Source organism: Ursus americanus, chromosome 23, assembly GCF_024610735.1.
Source record: "Ursus americanus isolate L20-20 chromosome 23, mUrsAme1.1.p, whole genome shotgun sequence".
Taxonomy (NCBI): Eukaryota; Metazoa; Chordata; class Mammalia; order Carnivora; family Ursidae; genus Ursus; species Ursus americanus.
The window spans coordinates 11,877,961-11,899,222 of record NC_142149.1 but is presented as its reverse complement, the minus strand read 5'-3'; the positions used below and the strand labels follow the sequence as shown (position 1 = coordinate 11,899,222).

At 56.6% G+C, this 21,262-nt stretch overlaps 1 protein-coding gene across 3 annotated transcripts in view; it reads left to right on the top strand.

Moving 5' to 3' along the window:
• AXIN2 (axin 2) overlaps positions 1-19,874 on the top strand; it is a 28,266-nt gene extending 8,392 nt beyond the window's left edge. The window contains exons 2-10 of one of the 3 annotated variants that reach the window (XM_087854198.1): positions 90-230; positions 8,601-8,703; positions 11,065-11,205; positions 11,353-11,867; positions 12,139-12,327; positions 12,638-12,871; positions 13,387-13,482; positions 14,686-14,853; positions 18,306-19,874. In XM_087854198.1, the coding sequence (XP_087710324.1) occupies positions 90-230; positions 8,601-8,703; positions 11,065-11,205; positions 11,353-11,867; positions 12,139-12,327; positions 12,638-12,871; positions 13,387-13,482; positions 14,686-14,853; positions 18,306-18,432 (1,714 nt within the window). In that variant the 3' untranslated portion in view covers positions 18,433-19,874. Of the gene's footprint in view, positions 1-89; positions 231-8,600; positions 8,704-11,064; positions 11,206-11,352; positions 11,868-12,135; positions 12,328-12,637; positions 12,872-13,386; positions 13,483-14,685; positions 14,854-18,305 lie in introns of all 3 variants that reach the window. The other 2 variants (XM_045814267.2, XM_045814268.2) reach the window with 2 other exon arrangements.
• The last annotated feature ends 1,388 nt before the right edge of the window (positions 19,875-21,262 follow it).

Genomic DNA, 21,262 nt, shown 5'->3' with positions numbered 1-21,262 from the left:
GGATCGTGCCCTCCCTTGTCCCCGGGTTGCCTGGTCACCTGGTGTCCGGAGCGAAGTGGTGATGCGCTGCTCTTGTACTTGGCCCGCAGGTCCTTCAGGAGGAGCGATCCTATGAATCCATACCACGTCGGTTCTGGCTATGTCTTTGCACCGGCTACCAGCGCCAACGACAGTGAGATATCCAGCGACGCGCTGACTGACGATTCCATGTCCATGACGGACAGCAGCGTGTAAGTATCCTGCTGTCCCCATCGTGGATGTGGCTGGCAGTGTGACCCACCAGGCCAGCAGGGCGGAGCCCTCAGGCCTCCTCAGCTGGCTTTGCAAACCCCATCTGGGTGTGTACGGGCGCTTGCTCACTGGGAGGGGAGTGTCCCAGCTCTGCGGTCTGGGTTTGGGAGGGCGATGGGGTCTTGAAAGGAAAGTTGGCCTGTAGAAAACTAAAGCAAGATAAGGGTTAAGATGACCATCCATGGATTCTTGAGTCTAGAAAGCCATCTTCTGATTGTCCTTTTGGCTTTCTTCCCTGGATGGAAGTGCCCGGCTGGGCTTGAAACCCAGGGTGTCCAGTCTGCAGAGCCAGCAGGTGGGAGACGGGGTGGCGTGGGAAGGGAGGTGTGTTCATTGTTTCTGAAGGAAAAGGCACCGGAGGTGAGGGGCAGAAGGCTGGAGCCCGCTCAAGGCCCGCCGGGCGTCATGTGCCCTCCTGGATGTGTTCAGGTGGACCTCAGCCGGTCACCAAATGCTGGCGGAGTGTGTCAGGTTCTGCCCCTAAGTGGGGCTTCTATCCAAAGGTGTCTGATCTTGATTCTTTTCAAGATGCATCTGGCATACTAAGAGTTTGTTCCTTTAAAAAAAAAAATTACTATTGAAGTATAGTTGACACAATGTTCTGTTGGTTTCAGGTATACAACGTAGTGATTCCACGATTCTGTACATTACTCAGTGTTGACGATAAGCGTAGTCCCCGCCTGTCACCATGCAGTGTTGCTACGGTGTTATGGACAATAGTCCCTCTGCCGTAGTCTGTGACTGGAGGTTTGTGCCTCTTAGTGTGCTCTTCGCCTGTGTTGCCCATCCCCCACACCCACCTAGAGTTTGTTCCTTTGCTTTCCAAAGACAATCCAAGGCATCAGCCTGGTAGGTCTGAGGAGGTCAGCAGGCTGGCAGGTGGGCTCACAATTTGCACTGAAGTCACTTGAAGTCATGCAGTGGTGATCTCTGGGTGGAGAACAGCCATTCTTCTGAGTCTCATCGCGGGGCGTGTGCGTGTGCGTGCGCGCGTGTGGGTGTGGGTGTGGGTGTGGGTGTTGAGCTGGATATCTCCATCTCTTGCCATCCTTTGAGATCCTGATTCAGAAGAGCCTAGGGAGGTGGAGCCTGGGGTTGGGCAAAAGTCCCCCAAGAGCCCACCCAACATCCAGTTGAGAACTACCATTCCAGAAATGGCCTTTGAAGACGTTCCACAGGTGCGTGGGCAGTAAGAGCCTCCTCGGCCAAGGGGACAGCTTTGGAAGGCAGACCCGCGGAGCCGCGCGTTAGGGCGTGTGTAGAGTTTGTTCTTAGCACCCTCGCACTGGACCGTCTCCTCTTCCAGTTGGTTTGAAATGATCTGGTTTCTGTTGGCCAGTGTCCTGTGCTTTGGCCTGTGGCACGGAGCCAGTTGGAAGGGAAGTCGATGAGGTTGGTTTGGGATTCTGCTGTCGGTTTTCCCAGCGGCTTTCCTTGTGTTATCTCAGATCCCCCGTCAGTAAAGGGAGAGAGAGCCACAAGGTGACAGGTTCCATTTTGAATACAAGAAGAGCATTCTGGCGTTAGTGAAAATAGAATAAGGGTACACCTCTTTCATCCAACATGGAGAAATGAGGGGTTCCACGGAAGTTAGGTTTCCATCCATACTTGAGAAAAATTATCCTTTGATGGTCACAGGCCTTAAAATAATACATTTTTGTTCTATTTTAATTAAACAGTATTAGGCATACTTTATTGCTTAATCTCAGTCACGAATATCAAGATCTGTTTTCATCCTATATTGTAGTGTTATCTCCTAGCCTACAAGGCCACGTGAGGCTGTCTGCCCCCACTTTTTAAAAATGGCTTTTCTTTTTTCTCTTGGTCATTCTGCCTGCTGTTGTATTTTGCTCCTGTCTCTGTGCTTGCTTCTAACAACATTACTCCTTTAGCTTTTATTTTGGATTGCGTGGGGGAGGAGGGGGGAAGTCTTGGCGTCTTGAGTAAAAGGAGAGTATGTTGGGTTGGAATGAGGGCGTTGAGTGAATCTCCTAGGTCACATGTAGTTAAGACTGTAAGGCTTCTGTTTGGTTTTCTTAGAGACTATTTTTGGCTGGCTTTCGGGCCCTTGCCTGCACTTCAGTCCCCACCGTTGAGGCGTTGTTCTGGTTCGTGCCGAACTAACTTGGGTGTAGTCCCCGTACATGTCTGAGCCTCACGAGACCCAGTCAGAAAGGTAGGCGGTCACTTGTGACTTTCACAGCTGGGACAGTAGGGCCCAGTGCCAGTGCGGCAGCCCCCCCAGCCTTGCCCTTTGCCTGTCACTCCCCTCCTGGACAGCGTGAACATTTCCAACAGGAGGTGTTGGGAGGACCAGTCGAGAATGAGACCTTTGAGCCACTTTGAGTTTCTTTAATTTATTAGGGACTCACACTGCTTTCTTTTTGAACGGTTTGGGGGAGGGGTAGGAGGGAACAAGTTCTAACTTCTCCCCTGCACTCCCCCCCCTTATTATTCCCTTCCCAGAAGAACTTTCTCAGTTTTTCTTGTTAGAGATGACTTTAAGGTTCCCACCCTTCCCATGTCAGCTAAGACACTTGTGGACTTGAAGCCCCGGCTAGCCCCCATCCAGGATCGGGGAAGTTCCCTTGGCCAGTCTGCTGTTCTAGATAGCCGGGGTAGGGCGTGGGCCAGTAAAGTCCACGTGGGTATAGAGACAGAAAAGGGCGAGCCCCTCAATACGTCACTTTCTCTTTGGGGCACACTAGGTACCCCTGGGTCCCGAGTGACAGGACCTCAGCGTTGTCAGCGGCCTTGGATGGGTGGAGAGAGTAAACCAGGGCATCAAGGCCAAGGGAAGATGCCTGGTAAGCCTCGGAGCCCCAGGGCCTCAGTGGTGGGCCTGACCTTCTTGACATCAGTGTTCGGTGCCCCGGAGCCATCTCCCAGGCACGTGGGCAGGTTATCCCGAGCAGCTGGCGTAGCTGTACCCACTCGGGCAGGTTCATACCACCTTGGGGCGAATTTCTCATCAGTGTGGGACCCTCCTCTCTCTGGAGTTGTTTGTCCAGGCTAGTTTGCCTCACGCAGACCACGGTGGGGGACAAAGAGGTCTCTGGAATAAGAGCCCATCATCCGGATGTGGGGGGTTCCTATGGGTCTCGGGCCGCCAGGCGCCGGGGATCCCTGGGCCCTCCTCTGCTTCCCTACAGGCGTGGCATGTATGGAGAGCTCGGGCTGTGCGAGCCACTTTCTGGCCGGCTGGCCCTGGGTGTGTGTGATCTGCCCTGTGTCGGGCGGGTCACCCGGGATTCCCAGGGCTGGGATTAGACCCCTCTTCAGAGCTCTGCCAATTGTGGGCCTCGCACAGATGAGAGCACAGAGCAGGCGAGAAATAAAGTGTGTGGGGGATGAAAAGCTGAACTGAACCGCTTTCAGCCCATTGTTCTTCTGGGGAAGCTTAGCGGGGATAAGAGGGTAGCAGGCCCCTTTGAAATTTCCTTGAACAAGTGAATAGGAGCGCCCCATAAAGCATGAAAAGAGCCCTGGCTATTTCTCCCCGTCACAATGGGCGGCTCTGGCTGCCAGGGGGGCTGCCAGGGCCTGGGGACTGGGGCTGGCCGCCCTGCTGGGAGTTGGGGAGGGGACCCGGCCGGGGAGGGGGAGAGGGGGTCACAGGCGGTCTTCAATAGACTCCAGAAGGTTGGAGTTCATTAGACACAAGCCCGGGAAGCAATCGTCTCATTTGCGACAGGACCAATTAAGTCCCGGGGGCCTTTGCAAGAGGGCCGGCGTAGAAGTTGGGAAGGGCCGGCCTGCACTTGGTTGTTCCAGGGAGCTGTGTGCCGGGGGGCCTGGAGGTGCAGAGCTGGCAGGGGCTCTGAGGAAATCATTGCCTTCCCCCGAAGCCCGCTGCTGACTTCTGTTTTCCCGCTAAGTAAAAAGCCTGTAAAGATGGCTGGGGGTTTGGGCCTTCGTAGTAGGCCTCTGAGAGGGCTGCTTTATGAGCCTGTGACTCTGAAACCTGTATTCTCAGAAGAAATCGCTTTCTATTTTTTGGGGAGGGGGGGGTTAGCTGCCAGACTCCAGCAAAGCCCTAAAACCCAGTGCCTTGGAGTGCTGGGCGCAGAGGCTCGTGGGGCCGTTCGCAGGGCATCAGGCCTGGGGGGATGCAGCCAGGGGCGGAGACCATCACCGGCAGCCGGTTCTTCGCCACCCAAGTGTGGCCTCTGTGTTCGGGGCGACCAGGAGGTGTGGAAGCTACGCCGACGACCCCGGGGTCTCTCGGTCTTCTCTTTTTGTGCAAAGTTGCTCTTACAGTCAGGGGCCATAAAACCAGCGCGGGATACTTCCCTCGCGGTTCCCGCGGAAGGGTGGCACGGGATCTTTTATGTATCTATTTGTGTTTCCTTGTATGTTATTCATGGGCTTACTCAGGGCACCAGGGAAGGCACCCGAGTGAAGTTCAGATCTTATCTTATCTTACAAGACCAGGCTTTTGATGCTGGCTGCCGTCAGAGGCTGCCTCCTGAGTGCTCGCCGGATGGGAACGGGAGCGGACACGTGTGCGAGCGAGCCGGTACTGCTAAGCCTCGGGCAGACGGCACCCAGGTTAGGCTGGGCACAGCGGAGTCCAAAGGCTAAGCTAATTGGCTCGGCTTAAATGGCAGCTAAGTGGAGTCCATGCTTCAGGACCAGTGCTCCCCAGAAGCAGCTGGGCCCAGCAGCGGGCTCGTTAGCTAAAATGCTTGTAATTAAAGGAGGACGGTATAGGAACCGAAACTCAGGCACCCTGCCGCTCACCGTGCTGAGCGTCCAAGAGACAGACCCGAAAGTTCTAGAGCCCACGTACGGAGAAGAGGGGTCCTTTTCTGGCGTGTGAGGCTGTTTGGGAGAAGATTCTTGGCTGGTGGGGAGGTAAAGCCCTGTTTCCGTGAAGGCACCTGTTAATAAGCCTCTTTGAGCCTCTGCAAGGTGAGCCCCCTCTTCTCTGCCCTGGTCACAGTTCTCCTGCCCTGCCGTTGGCCCCTTCACCTGCCTCGGGGGTGGTGCTGAAATCATTTGTTCCTTTTGCCTTCAATCGGCCAGGCACCTGCTTCTCCCCACCTCCCCCTTTCTATAGGTACTTCCCCCAGTTCTCTTCTTTCTTCTGCTCTGTATGGACAAAGCCAAGGAGGTATAAAAACCTTACCACTGGTTTCCATCTGGGTGGAAAGGGGAAGAGCAGAGGCTACTAGAGGACACTTGAGGACAGAGTCTTGGGGGAGATGGATGGGGACCTCCTCTAGGACCTTTGAAGCCTCGCGTGTATCACAGTGAAGTCCCTGGGGTGCTTGACTCCTCCCCAAGGTTGTCAGGAGGAGGCCTGGAGCAGAGGCCAGCCACCCTTTTGAAGTCTGCAGAGGTGTTGCTGGTCAGGAGAAGGGCATGGACATTGTTCATGGGGCAGCCCTGGGGCAACGGAAGTGGATTAGATCAGTACGAGACCCAACCTGGAGGACCCCTATAGTCACCCTCACCCCACAAGGAATGTTAGGCAAGAGACAAGGGGATCTTGAGTGTGCCTTGGGAACCACCTGGCATGCCCCATAGCCAGTGAGTACCAAGTGGTGGGGTACTATGTTCCAGAATGTTCCCCAGATCTTCCAATGTCATGTGACTTCACAGGGCTTAGGAATCGGACCATCAGGAAGCTTGGCTCCTCCAGGCGGGGGGAGTGGGGGTGGGGTAGGAGGGTAGGTCGCTGAGTTAAGGACACCTCTTCTGGAGTTCAGCAGTGGCTCAGATTTGGATCGTGGGTCTAACTGCTACTGACTGACCCCAGGAGAGCTACAGAGCGTCTCTGACCATCTGTAAAACTTGGTGAAGTCGGATGAAGTTGGATTATATGTCACATGAGTCTGACCCACAGTGGGAACACATACCTGGGGGTGGGCAGCCTCACATTAGACCCAGCCCCTGGTGTGGAATCTGGTTACTGGTCAAGCCAGGCATGCTCATGAGCACCCAGTTTTCTCCCATTGTATAGGTGTTTCCAAGGTGAAAACGTTGAGGTTTGGTAAATCTATTCCAGGTGGCTCTGTAAGTTTCTGGACTTAGAACCTTTTATCCTCTCTGGCCTTCGAGGGCCCAGTCCAGTGAGCGGGAGGCTGTCTGAGAGACTCGGCCTGCACTGGTCAACCTGTGTGCTGTCTCTGGCCCTCTTGGCCTTTCTCTGGGGCAGGATTCACCCTTATGTGTATGTTCCTGCTTTAGATACTTTTTTAAAAAATTAATTAATTAATTTTTAGACAGAGAACACACAAGCAGGGGGAGGGGGAGGACAGAGGGAGAGAATCTTTTGAGCAGACTCCCTGCTGAGCGAGCAGCCCTACTCGGACCTTAATCCCACAACCCATGAGATCATGACCCAAGTCTAAGCCAAGAGTCGGGCCACTCAATGGACTGAGACACCCAGGTGCACCCCCTGCTTCAGATATTGATCCCTTTTCTCCCCTGGACCCTCAGTACAGTGATCCTTCCTGTGCTAATTCGTAGCCAGGCTTTGGCTAACCTGCCTCCCGGATGTACTGACCGACTGTGATCCCAGTCATCCCCACAGCGGTCCTGTGACCTGGCCCAGGTCAACAGATTTCTGGAAAGTGCAGCCACTTGGAATTCTAGGGCATCGCAGATGAGGAGCTAGAGGTCAACCAGTTACCCCTGGCTGCTCCTGGGTATTTTTAGGCAGTGCTGATTTTCACCCACGGCTGGTGAGCCGAAGATGTTTTTCTTCCTTCCACCCTGTGATGAACAAAACGCCAGGAAAAGGGAAATAACCAAATACCTCATTTCAATATTTACAGCCTCCAAGTATGATTCATTATAGGAATGTCGGAATCCTGAGGCTTTTGTCAATAAGTGGCCTCTAGAAGGGACAGCAGTGGGAAAAGAGTCACACCTTGACTGTGTGACTGCTTTCAAGCACAAAATTCTTTTTTTTTTTTTAAAGATGTTATTTATTTATTTATTTGACAGAGACAGCCAGCTAGAGAGGGAGCACAGGGCGGGTGAGCAGGGGGAGTGGGAGAGGAAGAAGCAGGCTCCCAGTGGAGGAGCCCAATGTGGGGCTTGATCCCAGAACGCTGGGATCACGCCCTGAGCCAAAGGCAGACGCTTAACGACTGAGCCACCCAGGCGACCCCAAAATTCTTTTTTTTTTTTTTTTTTTAAAAATCATAGCAACTCCAGGTCATGTCTTAGTGAAGACAAGCTGGGGTGGAGGCTTTTCTTTACTTTTCTTACCTCCTCCACTTTTTTTTTTTTTTTTTTTTTTTTGGAATATAATGATGAAGGATATAGGGGCTCATCCTGCCTTCAGGTCTTTGCTCAAAGGTCACCTTCGTAGCGAGGACTTCGTTGGTACCCCCTCCCCCACCCCCCACATGGAACTGGAACTCCCTCACCCCCACCCCATCCTTTCTTCCCATTTCCCGTCCTGTATTTTGTCCCAGTACTTAACCGCTTTCTAACATGCTGTAGATTTTGTGTTGATATTTCCTGCTTCTTGCCCGCCACCCGGTAGAATATAAGCTTTGTGAGGGCAGTCGTCTGCATTTTTATCCCCTTCACTGCTGTCTCGCCTGGTGCCTGGAACAAGGTCTCACATAGTAGGTCCTCAAATATTTGAAATTGCCCAGAGTGCCATGTAGTAGGGGCTTTCTCTTTATGCCTACATTGGTCATGTGTCCTTGGGAATTCCTTAGTTTGAGGGGTGTTAGGGTTTGGAATCGAAGGAGGGAAGGAGCCCAAAGATATTCTCATGGTGATTTACGAAAGGAAGACATTTGGAAACAGTCAGGGGCTTGACTGTTGGAGAATGGCACCCCTTCATTATTGCCTGGCTCAGCTTTTCTGCAGGCCTGGTCCCTCTTCCTACAGCATTTTGCCCTGGTATGCTCCAGGAGGCCCTGGCAGCCTGATTTGGGGCAGTACGGCCGACTGTAAGGAGGACCAAAGGGGCCTCAGAGTCTCCTGTGTGGGCCCCCTGTAAACTGAAATGGGGAGCCTTCGCTGTGGGCTGGCTAGAGTGTAAGCACTCCAAGGCAGAGCTGCCAGAGGAGCTTACCAGACTCTTTCCAAGTTGCGATCCTGAATCTCAGAGGGAGCCAAGTTGACAGAGGGGATTGATGGGCAGGGGATTTGGCGGTTTGATCTTGGATCGGTCCTTGCCCTTGGGAATAGCCATGGGGCCCAGGACAGGGGCACACGTACGTGGAGGCATGCGATGGCCCTGCCCATTGGTGGGATCTCAGGAGGGCTTGTGAGTTAGCCCACGTGCTGAAAGCATCCTCGTGAGCCTGTGGGTTCTGTCTTTTCCCTTCCCTTAGAGATGGAATCCCTCCTTATCGTGTGGGGAGTAAGAAACAGCTGCAGAGAGAAATGCATCGCAGTGTGAAGGCCAATGGCCAAGTGTCTCTACCTCATTTCCCGGTGAGTATAGTCTGGAGGGGAAGGCAGATACTTTTGGCCATGTTGAGTCTTGAAGATCAGGGCTGGGAGGTGGAGTGGGGGAGGTCCAGGGTAAGAGGAGAAGCAGCGCCTGGGGTCTGCTAGGGGAGAGGGAAGGAAGGGGGAACCAGGCAAAAGGTGTTACCTGGCTCCTTGGGGGGCGATGCTGAGCAGAGTGAAGTTCAAGGTGACCTACTCGAACCTCTGCATTTATTCTCAACTCAAAAATAAAATTCTGCATGAGAAACTGAAGCAGTTCTCTTCCAGAAACCAAGCAATGGTGGGAGTTAATCCATGCTTCGTTGGGTTCCTGCTAGAACGGAAGCCCCCTGAGGGCAGGGAGTTTTGTCTGTTCCATGAAGTGCCCTGCCCACAGCGGCTAGAGCAGTGGCTGGCGCATAGCAGGTCCTTACTAAAACGTGTCGGCCGAATCAGTGGATGAGGAGGCAGAAGGAAAATTGCAACCCTGGGACGTTTCTCCTGTTGACTTCTAAAGCCCTGGAAGGCAGCTGTCCCGTGTTGTCCGCTCCCGACGCCAGAACTCGGCTTAGTGCCTCCCGTTGAATCTGCGCCTGATGATTGCTGAGTGGAAGTGAGGGTCTCATGAGCAGCTTCTCCCTGTGGTTGACGTGAGAGGCCAGCAGGGCGTGCAGATCCTTTCCTGTATCTCCTCTTCCATGTCCAAGACCTGGAGGGCAGCCAGCGTGTGGCCCCCTAGACTCAGCAGAGCCCCCTCGTCCGTGTTTTAGGAGCTGTGCTTGCGATACACTGAGCTCCGAGATTGCGAGAGCACTGTTCCTCAGGGAGGGGAGGAGAGCGCCCAGCTTTGAGTGGCATCTGTGTTCACGAATCCTTCCTGCCAGCTTCCGACAATTGGCCCATCGGTGATGTTGCGTTCAGAAAATGAACACACCCAATTGCTAAATTCCGTGTGGCACTCGTGCGTGGGCTGTTGTCACTGAGCAACTCCCCTCCGAAAGCCCCTGACACAGTCCAGGGTGGGCTTAACTTGGTCTGAACATTTAGCATATTACGATGCCTTCCTGGGGCCCTTCAGCATCCCCCCTCCTCAGTAATACTACCCCGCAAGTACAGCACTGTTGAGGATACAAGTTTTTTGGGGGGCAGGGCTGTGGGGGTGCAGGGGAGTATGTGTGTGAATAAAAGTTCTACCGCCCAAGCTTGTAAATTAGATGATTTTGTCCTGGGGTGTGCAAATCGACTTTCTCCATAAGGCAGTGCTTTGATCCGGGCTGCACTGAGCCAGCCTGCATGAGAGCAGCGGGGGGGAGGGGGGTGCTTTCTCTCCCCGCCCCCCACCTCGGTTCTGTGGCTAAGTGGGCACCAGTTGCCGAGGTGAGCCCAGCTTAGCTGCAGGGGGAACGTGGGCCTTTGCAGGTCGGCTTTCTGCCGCCCCCACCCATCCTGAAGGAAAGGGCAGAGCAGGAGGGAAATTGAGGAAGGAGGAGGCCGACAGCTGGGGGGAGGGGGCGGCGGGAGGACCAGAGGACGGAGAGCCGGGCGGTGGGAGTCCTCTGTTTGCTGCTTTTGGCAGGCACCCTCGATGCCTTTGTATATTCTGGACTTGATTTGGGGATGTTCCCCTTTCCCCTGATAGATGAGCTTCAGGCAGCCAAGCTCAGCGGTGCCCTGCTGCGGCCCGCAGCGTCTCCCTTCGTTTTCTGCACAGAGCCGGGGAGGAGGGGCGCAGGGGGCCGGGGAGATCCAGCACAGTGTTGAGACAACGCCACCTCAAAGGTGCGCAGTGTGCGGCCACGAAATAAATTACCACTTCTTCTGATCCGGCCGTGTGGCTCCCTTTTTCCCTCCCCTCTTCTTCCCCTCCGCCCCCACCTCCCTTCCAATCGTATTATTTTTTTTAATTTCCAGCTCCCTTTCTGTTTAGACTCTACTTTTTATTCCTTGAGTTGGTCCCTCTCCCCTCCCCACCTCAGAGGGCTGCTGGTTTTTTTTTTTTTTTTTTTTTTGATGTTTGACAACAGTCTTTGAAGATTTTCTACTTCAGAGTAGCTACTGACGGGCTGGTTGTACTACAGAGAGAACAAGCGGGGCCCCTCGGAGTGCGACCAACTGCTCCTGCCCACGGCAAACGCCGGTGGGGACCGTGGCTCTCCATGAGGCCGCGGCGCTGGCGCATAAAGCTCCCGAGCAGCCTGGGCGCCACACCCGCCACTCTCCGCCCGCCTGCCCGTGCAGCTGTGGCTGTGGCTGTGGCTGTAGCCGTGGCCGTGGCCGTGGCTGCTGGGCCCGGGAAGCTCCGGCGGGTGCCGCGTGCTGGCCCCGCTGAACATGCCTCGTGTCTTTCCTCCCCCTGCCCCGTAGAGAACCCACCGCCTGCCCAAGGAGATGACCCCCGTGGAGCCCGCCACCTTCGCGGCTGAGCTCATCTCCAGGCTGGAGAAGCTGAAGCTGGAGCTGGAGAGCCGCCACAGCCTGGAGGAGCGCCTGCAGCAGATCCGAGAGGTAGTGCCGGGCCCTGTCCCTCCCCGGGCGGAGCTGTCCCCGCGCCCTGCCCTCCCCACGCCTTGGCACCGCCCCTCCCCTTGACGTGCTGGTGACCCAGGCTGGTCCCTCCTGCTTACCTGGTCGCTCCCCCTTCTGCCCCTCCAGGATGAAGAGAAGGAGGCCTCCGAGCTAGCGCTGAGCTCCAGGGAGGGGGGGCCCACACCGCACCCCCTCTCCCTCCTGCCCTCCGGCAGCTATGAGGAGGACCCGCAGACCATTCTGGACGACCACCTGTCCAGGGTCCTGAAGACCCCCGGCTGCCAGTCACCCGGCGTGGGCCGCTACAGCCCCCGCTCCCGCTCCCCTGACCACCACCACCACCACCACCACCAGCAGTACCACCCCCTGCTCCCGCCTGGGGGCAAGCTGCCCCCGGTGTCCGCCTCGCAACCCGGGTGCCCCCTCCTCGGAGCCAAGGGCTTCGTGACCAAGCAGACAACAAAGCATGTCCACCACCACTACATCCACCACCACGCCCTCCCCAAGAGCAAGGAGGAAATGGAGGCAGAGGCCGCACAGCGGGTGCGCTGCTTCTGCCCCGGGGCCGCCGAGTACTACTGCTACTCCAAGTGCAGGAGCCACCCCAAGGCCCTGGAGCCCGGGCCGGCCGAGCAGTCTGGGTAAGTGGCGGGCAGACCGGAGCGTCCCCGTGGGGCTGGCTCTCCCAGCCAGAGCCCTGGGCGGATGCGAGGTGGGGCTTCAGCGGTCACGGGCTTTTAGCTTCCAGGAGGGAGGTGCGGGGGGGGGGGGGAGGAAGGGGGCGGGGCAAGGAGAGCAGGTGCATGGGTCTTTGGTGTCACCCCACCACCCGCCGCTCTGTCCCGATTCGAGGCGTCGCGGAGATGTAACGGGGGCTCTGGGCTGGGTGTGGGTCTTGGTCTCCCACAGCAGCAGAGGCAGTACCCTGCCCAAGCCAAGTGGGAGAAGCGTGGAGCCGGGCCTGGCCCTGCCCGCCAGGGAAGGAGGGGCCCCCGGCGGAGCTGGGGCGCTGCAGCTTCCCGGGGAGGAAGGAGACAGGTCGCAGGATGTGTGGCAGTGGATGCTGGAGAGTGAGCGGCAGAGCAAACCCAAGCCCCCTAGGTAAAGAGCGCCGCGGGCGCGGCGGGGTCACGGGCCGTCGCCGCGGAGGTGTGGGGATGGCTGTGTCTGCAGTCCGCCGAAAACAAATGGGACTTTCTGCTCCTGCCGTCTTAATACTTAACGTGGGACTGAGCAGACCCCACAAATGCCCTGTTTCAGCACCGCCCCCGTCCGTGTGATGGTGGGGTCATTTTTTTTTTTCCTCTTCTCTCTTTGAAGGCAGGATAGAGAAGTTCTCCTGAAGTCACATTTTCCAGGGTTTCTAACCCCGTTTCTTTTCCTTCTGCTTTCTCTCTCACTCCTTGCTCAGTGCCCAAAGCACAAAAAAGGCTTACTCCTTGGAGTCCAGCCGTGCGTCCCCCGCCGAGCGAGCCGGCCGGCACCCCCTGCTGGGGGGCAGCAACGGGCACCCCCGCGCTGCCCCCCGAGCCCACCCGTTCACCCAGGACCCCACGATGCCTCCCCTGACCCCTCCCAACACGCTGGCACAGCTAGAGGAGGCCTGCCGCCGGCTGGCTGAGGTGTCCAAGCCCCCAAAGCAGCGGTGAGTAGCTGCGGTGCAGAGGTGAGGGCGGGGGGCTGGTCCGGGGGCAGAGCCCTGGCCTGTCGGACAAGGGAGGGGCCTTCTCTGCCTGCGTCCCCGCACTCCTCAGGGAGGAGGGGTGGCTTCCGGCCACACACGCGTGGTCTTCCCACCTGCTAGAAGTTGTTCCTCCTAGTTGTGTTTGTGCTGAAGCACTAGCAGGACCTGTTAGGCAAGGCAGGCCCAGGAGGAGAGCGAATTTCCATCATTCCTTACAAGTCCCATCCCTTACAAATGCCCCGATCACGCGAGGCTGGGTAGATGAGCGTGTCAGGAGAGCCCTGACCCGTGGAAGATCTAGAGCCTCGGCCCTTGGCGTGGGCTGGCATCGCCCCGTCCCGGGCTCCCAGGGGGCTTCGGATGGCTGCTCCCTGTGGATGGAAGTTGGGTCTACGGTGAGGGCCTAGAGCGTACAGCTTTTCTGTCTGCTCCCCACTCGCCTCACTTTCCGTCCTCTGCTCCCACTGTGTTCTCAGGTGCTGTGCAGCCGGTCAGCAGAGAGACAGGAACCACTCGGCCACTGGTCAGACAGGAGGCGCGCCCTTCTCCAGCCCCAGCCTGGCTTCCGAAGAGTGAGTGTCTTTACCTGACCTTGCTGAGATCCCCCTCGTGGTTTATATACCAGGGCATTGACTCCTTGGCGTTGGGATTCTTGAAAACTTTTCCTAGGATATCATATCCCCTTGATTGGCACAGCAGCCACGAGGAACTTAGGTTAAAGGCAGCTATTGCCATAAGCCAGGACCGTGGAAACCCTGTCTGCACAACGCGTTGGGACTTACACAGGTGTTGCTTCCTGAAGTGATGGATGGCTCGGGGTTCCCGGGCACGCACTCGTCAAAAGCCGAGGTGTGCAGCCATTAGCAGATGGAGAAAAGGGGGTCCCCAAACCCAGATGGAAACATTGCCCTCATTCAGCTTGCAAGCTAGCAAGTTGGAAACGTCTCGTCACATGGAGCAGGGAGGTGCTTCTCCGCCGTCGCAGAGATTTGTTGGTTTTGCTTGGGGAGAACCCCGGGTCTTCCCCAGCAGTGCGTGACTCTTTCCATAAGTTTACACTCTTGCAAAGTGGGCTGCAAAGCCTGGCTCCGTTGAATTCCAGGATGGTGCATGTAGAAAGAAATCGGTCACGGGGTCTGAAATGGTCCACATAAGTCAAGTGTTCTTCCTCAGCTCGTTCATCTTGAGCAGCGAGCCACGTTTGAAGCCCTGCATAAGCCGCCACCCCGGACCCTCTTCTCGTTGGTTGACCTTTAGTGCACCAGCTGTCCGGGCCTGTGGCTTTTTCTAAGTCACTCTACAAACTCAGAAGAAATGAGGGAGGTCGAAATGACCGAGTGAACCCTCCCCATGGGCTCTGGCCTCCGTGCTGTCCCAGGAGACGCTCTGGGTTTGTCTCTGCAGCGTTCCCAGGTTGGCCTGAGTGGACCCATGGCTCTATGGCAGCTTCTCCCCTCGTCTTCCTTGGCAATCACCTGCTCATGGCCTCCTGAAAAAGACCCCATTGGGTGGTAGTGAGGGGGACAGTAGCAGTGTGTACAACCCAAAGGAGACTGTCCCTTCCCAGGTGCCCCATGCACCTGATCTGGACCTTGCACCCCCAGAGCTGGCTGCCTCTATGACACGTGGACCGAGGGGGCACACCCGAGCCCCCTTTGAGCTCCTAGCTGCAGCCTCACGCTCTCTCTGGAGCCCATGTTCAAGGGCCTGTGTGTGTTGTGTGCACTTGGCCACCTTCGAATGCTGAACGTGTTGTGTTCCATCTTCCTTCTCAGTCACAAAGAGCCGAAGAAGCTGGCGGGGGTCCACGCGCTCCAGGCCAGCGAGTTGGTCGTCACATACTTTTTCTGTGGAGAAGAAATTCCATACAGGAGGATGCTGAAGGCTCAGAGCTTGACCCTGGGCCACTTTAAAGAGCAGCTCAGCAAAAAGGGAAATTATAGGTAAGAGCCCTGTGGCTTCTTGCTGCTCCGCAGTTTGTTTGCTCAGGACCCAGAGCCAGAGTCACCTCCCTGGCCTGGCCAGACCCGGGAGGGGCCGGGCGGGAGGGCGGCGCTTGGGCCGTCGGGCTGCCTGGCGCTTCTGTTCCTTCTCATTTCCTCTCTCCTCTCATCACCGACAGAAATAGCAGCAGCAGCAGGGAGGCCGCTGGGAGGGCTCTGTGGGGACCTGGATGGGCTTTTTCTACCAGGTGAACCAGACTCTGAGGAGAAAGGGGACTTGGCCAGGAGAGCTGGGCTTGGGCCATCTCGTGGAGGCCCTTCCCGAAAGGCAGAGAGCGGTGTGTGTGTCGGGGAGAGACAGACGGACAGACCGATGAGGAGGCTTGGGTCTAGGGGAGACTGGCTGACCACTCTGAAGTCTCGGGGAAGGGCAGAGGCTGTTGCCTGGAAATAGAGACAGCGTTCTCCTTCCTCAGCCTTTCTGCCTGAAGAATTGCCTCGCGCTATGGAACGGGTCACGTGAAGCAGAAATGCTCTTGTGTCCATAACAGAGGGCGGGCAGGCCCCGGGGGTGGGCACTGGGTGGACAGGGCTGGCCACTCTTCCTGCTGGGGCCTGGGCAAGGGCACTCGCCCTCCTTCTAGCTCTCCTTGCCCTGTCTGCGTGGTGGACACGCCAGCCTGGCCTTCTAGGACCCCAGAGGGGATTCAAGAGCGGGGACCATGTCATGGTCACCTCCCCCTGAACGCGGGGTGGATGATGACTCCACCTGCGTCCGTCCAGAGTCCTAGCTGCTCCTTCTTGATGGCCTTCATCCCAAGGGAACGCGTGGGTTCTGCTTCAGCCGTATCTCGGCTTGCGTGTGCAGGGCTGGGGAGGGGCACTCCTTTAAGGAGGAGCACGGTATGTGCTCAGAAGGTGCCAGCCTCCCCCCCCCCCTCGAGCCCGAGAGGGGAGTGCAGGACTGCATAGCACTCAGGGACCTGCCCAGCGGGCACCGGTTCCTGGATCCCGCCGCCAGGGCCCTGAGACCCCGGCCCGTCTGGAGCAGGCCCCGTGTGGCTTTACCGGCCACTCCACCTGGTTGGGCCAGGGGCCCAAGGTGATTCCTCTTGCAGGGAAAGGATGGGGCTTGGGGGCGGGGACCCTGTAAGTGACGGAGGAGCGGAGCATGGCGCTGGGCTTCAGATCTTTCCATCTGACACCAGGGCAGACACAATTCTGAAAATGTATCAAAGGGATTAGGGAATAGCCCTGGCTGCTGCTTCTTTCTTCCTCCTCTTCCTCCTCCTCCTCCTCTTCTTTTTTTCATCTTGAACAGACACACGGTGAAACTAATTACACAGGTGCGCCCCTCCGGGGATTCATTTTGATCTCAGCTGTGACTCGGCTGGACTTTGAGTGGAACTGCAGGTGACCTTCAGGGGAGAAGGGCCGTGGAGCTCGGAGCAGAGGCTGCAGGGGAGGCTTTGCGCTCAGCCACTCCGGCCACATCTGGCTCTGATTTTTTTTTTCTAAGGCACACTTAATAAGCCTGGCTTTGAAGCCCCGGCCTCCCCTTTAATGCACAAAGACTTGCACAAATGGTTGACTCTCAAATTCTTTACTGATTGGATCAGGCTGTGGCCAGACCCTTCCCAGCCGCCTTATCTCTCTCTGCTTGCTCTCCGGCCGGAGCGGGCTCGTGGCGGCGCGGGGTGCCATGCCTGGCCCTCCCAGTGGGGGTGGTGCCCCGTCCTCCCGCGCACTCCCCCTCACCCCCCAATAAAAAGCCCAGCGAGGATGGGGCCGCGGAGTGGGGGGACCGGGGCCGCACTGAGTAATCTCAACATGGCAGGGGTTCAAAAGGAGAACGGTCTCTCCAGACGTGCCAGACGCTATTGGTGCCAGATGTCAGAAGAAAGCAGAGTTTGCCACATAAAGCATGTTGCAGTGGAAAAGCCCGTTTCTTGGAGAAGATGAGGGCAGCGCAGTGCGTTTGAAGTCTTGGGGCCAGGGCCGAGGGAATGTGGCCTCTCTCCTCTCTGGAAGAGAGTGCAGTTCTGGAAAAGGTCACTGCGTGTTTGCTCAGAGGTGCCTTGAAAGCCCGACCTGGTAGAGCCGAGGGGTCGGGGCTGGGGGGCTGAGGGGCACGACCGAGGGTGGCATCAGAATCGGAGCCTCATGTCAGGAAGGGGCCTTCCCCCCACTGTCCGGGGACCCCTGTGCGCCGTGCCCCTCCCTGTCCCCGCTCGCTGCCCCGTCCGGCCAGGCTGCTCACCCCAGTGCTGGGGCCCAGCTGGGAGCGCTAACAGCACGGCACCTTGACTAAACCAGCTGGTTGGCTTTATTTAGCCTTATCTCCTGCGAAAGTATTTGGCTTGCTTTCATTAAAGAGGAAAGAAGTTGAGCTCTAACCAAGGGGAATTCTTTTTTGTTTTTTTCTTTTAAATGAAAAGACAGAAACAAAAACCAACTGTAACCCTGAGACACAATTAAATTTTTTAGAGAGCTGTCCCCCTCCACCCAGAGGACCGGGACCCTCCTTCCAGGAGTGGCCTTTATTGGCTGAAGGTGACAGCTTGCAGGGGCGAGTTTAATCCATCCGAGGGGTCTCCCTGGAAGGGGCCAGGGAAGGAAGGGGCCGGGCAGTGGGCCCGCCTGGAGGACAGCAGTTGTTTCTGAATGTGGCTCTCCTCAGAGAGGCCGGTCATTTGCCTCCACACAATTAAACAGCCTTAGAAGAAAGAAGTCTGGGGTGGGATAAAAGGAACCTTTAATCAAGGGGCATAATAGAAGGGTCTTTAGTGTTTGACCCTGGAGGGGTGGGGTGGGGTGGAAGCAGAGGGGAGGGAAACATAGCCAGGCCGAGGCTGTCTGCCACCATGGGGCTGGCCAGCCTCCTGCAGCGGCCACCGAGGAAAGCAGCCTGTCCTGTGGCTGTGCCAGGGCTGGGCCAGAGGAGCCGGCCTGTGGGTGCTTCGGGGTGGGAAGGACAGGAGGTGTCAGCCTTCCACAGACTTCTACAGGTTCAGGGTGGCTGGGTCTGGGGCTTCTTGGAGGGACCCCCACCTCAGCTGCTGCTGATGGACCCGGCGTGCCCTGCCCTTCCCACCCCCACACCCCTCCCCGAAAGGGGAGAAAGAAGCAGGTGGCTCGCCTCCCCGGAGTGTGCTCTGCCCAGTGTACGTGTGGGGTGGTCCCAGCATTCTGGGCCAAGGACTGCAGGTGGGAGGCCACCCCCGCCGGCTGCTCCTGCCGTGCCTCCCGGGTGACCCCCACCTGCCCCATCGCCCCCGCCTGCGGGCCAGTGGCCCCGGTGGCCGGTGTAAATCAGCTGCGGGCAAAGGTTCCCATGCACACCTGCTGCGGCAGAACCCTAGGACCCCTCAGTCCTCCGTGTTGACATCACCTCTCTTCCAAGCAAAGTAGAAAACGCATCACCAAGATGCTCTTTGGGTTTTCCTTTTAAGGTATTACTTCAAAAAAGCAAGCGACGAGTTTGCCTGCGGAGCCGTGTTTGAGGAGATCTGGGACGATGAGGCGGTGCTCCCCATGTACGAAGGCAGGATTCTGGGGAAAGTGGAGAGGATCGACTGAGCCTGGGGGCCGCCGCTGAGCCGGGGGGCCGCTGCCCGCGCCGCCGGCCTTGGCCGGGTCGGACCGCGACCAGACGTTTTGAAGGAAAACTGAACCAATGAAGAAGACAAAATCTCGGGAAGAATTGGCCACTGGCCACTTGGGGAGGGGGGGGAGGGTAGGGAGGTTGGTTTTCACTATTCACGAGCTGGGTACTGAGATAAGAAAAGCCTGAACTATTTATTAAAAACATGACCACTCTTGGCTATTGAAGACTGTATTCGAGAGACTGCCATACATAATATATGACTGCCTAGGGAGCTGAAACCCTCGAACTAAGAGAATCTGCGTGTAGCTTACCTGAACCGGACCCCTTACCGCTATTTATTGAACAATTGATTCCCCCCGTCCCCAGTTTATGGATATGCTGCTTTAAACACGGAAGGGGGAGAGGGGAAGGCTTAATTGTCCTGTCCAGACTTGGGAGTTGAGCTAGGGGTGCATTCATGATTTCTTCATTAAAAGGGGAATTATTCTGCTTTGCCCTGCATTTCTCCAAGCGGAGATGGACTTTTTTAAATGGTGCCCTACCATTGACACAGGCAGAAAATTGGTGCATTTTTTTTCTCTGCTGCTCTATTTCGTCATAAAGGTCTTAAGGAGGGATTTATGTTGCAACGTCACCGCCATTTGGGGTCATCGTGTGGGATGGGATCCATTGTGGGGCGGGGGGGAGCCTCATTTTGGGGACCCCAGATTGCCTCAGTAACTCCTTCTAACTCCCCACCAAGGCCCAGCGCCCAACGGCTGAGGCCCGCTAGAACCTTGGGGTTCAACCCGTGCTTGTATTGAAACAGTTCATTGGCGTGGTGGTTGGGTGGTCGGTCGGTTTTTCAAACTAGCCTTTGGCCCCCCGCCATTCTGGAAACACGCCCCCGGCCCCCCGCCCCCGGCCCCCCGCCCCGGCCCCCCGGCCCCGCCCCCGGCCCCCGCCCTGCAAAGAAGCAGACAGTTGTGTGAAGACCTAGCAGCGCCCTTTCCTCCAGACACCTTCATTCTGACGTTCGGGTTTTCGTGTTAAGTTAATCTGTGCATCCGGTTTGCCCCCGTGACCTGTACTACACGTCTGTATATATTGTACGACAGAAGAGTATTAATCCACTATTTCTAGTGCTTGACTTGAAATGAGTACAGTACCTGTACGGGCACGGCGTCCCGCCCCGTGTGTCGCCCTGTATTGAGGGCTCCAGCTTTCCCTTGGTTTTTGAAAGGGGTTTATGTACAAATATATTTTATGCCTTTTTATTACAAGTCTTGTACTCAAGGACTTTTGCCATGGCATTTTGTTCTACTTATACTGTAAATTATGCATTATAAAGAGTTCATTTAAGGAAAATTACTTGGTACAATAATTATTGTAATTAAGAGATGTAGCCTTTATTAAAATTTTATATTTTTCAAAACGTCCGCCTCGTCTTTGAGTCCCCCCGGCGTGGGAGCAGCGCAGAGGCACCTGCGCCTCATGGCCCACCTGGCCTGAGCCCCTCTCTTGACTGGCCTTGACCTCTTCTCACCCAACCTGGCCCTGCCCCGGGTTCTGAAAAACTGTCTTCAAAATCACCTGGTTAATGGCTGAGGCTTTTCTTGTCCCCCAGCAGGCCGTGACAACTCCCTCTGACGTTCCCCTTCCCTCTGATGTCTGTGCAGCCTCTTCCTCGAAGGCAGGTCTCATCCGGCCAGGTAGGTCCAGGAGATGAGGAGTGGCGGTGGCTTCCTCCCAGGAGTCCTGGGAGGAAATTTCCAGAGAACGGCGCGTGGATCTAGAATGTGCAGTGGGGCTGATGGACCCTGAGCTCAGTGCTAAGCAGCCTGGCTGTGTGAGTGACCTCAGCTGAGGCCTTCAGCAAGGGCTGGTCTCCTGGAGGGTCTGGGCTGGAAAGGCGGTCGGAAGAAAAGGGGGTTCAGCAAGAGAACCGCGAGGCTCGCTGGACCGTTTACTCCGTGTGCCCATGGAATTCGGCTGACCGTTGTTCACTGAACTCGGGTTACCTCCCGGTGCGCTGAGCGCTCGGAGGTCGGGCTGTTTCCCATCTGGGAGAGCCGGTCTCTCTACCTAGAGGGTCCTATAATGAACCCATTTTAGAAAGAAAGCGTCCGTTGGACTTGGCTTCTCACATGAGGAGTTTTCCTGTGGTGGGGACTGCGGCAAATGCGGTTGGCTTTCTGTCCCCGCTGGAACGCGCGAGGCAGACAGGGTAGGGTGAGGCCAGGGCGCGGCCGCGTGGGATGAGGGGCTGCCTGGAACCGGCTAGTCTCAGCGCGGCAGGGTTAGGAGGCATGGGGCGGCTGCTGGCGGGGCAGGCCAGGGCGCGAGGGAACGGGACACCGGGCTGCAAGAGTCCTTGATCTTGGGCCTAATGAGGCTGGAATGGGGGGCTCACAGCAGAGGTAACCCAAACCCACTTGCAAACTGTAAGGTTCTTCCCAGTCTGAAAGGACAAAGAGATTGAACCTGGTGTGGGTGGTGTGGGTGGGGTGTCGGGGCTTTTAATCTTCAGGCCTTTTGATTCATCCTATGAGAGTCATGGGATGAAACAGACCTGGGGCTCAGACAAACCTGGACTCAAGTCTAGAAGACCGTGGGCAGAGGGCCCATTTCTCTGCCTCTAGCATTTTAACAATCAGTCGTGCTTCACCTGGCCCTGATGGGCTCCTGGGGTTCCTGGACCTTCGACATTGTGGAATCCCCTGTGAGGAAAGGGTCGTTAGTTTTATTAGATTCTTAAAGGGATCTATGACTCAAAAGAGAAAGCTAAAACACAGTTTGGGCTGTCTGCTCTTTCTTCCCTGC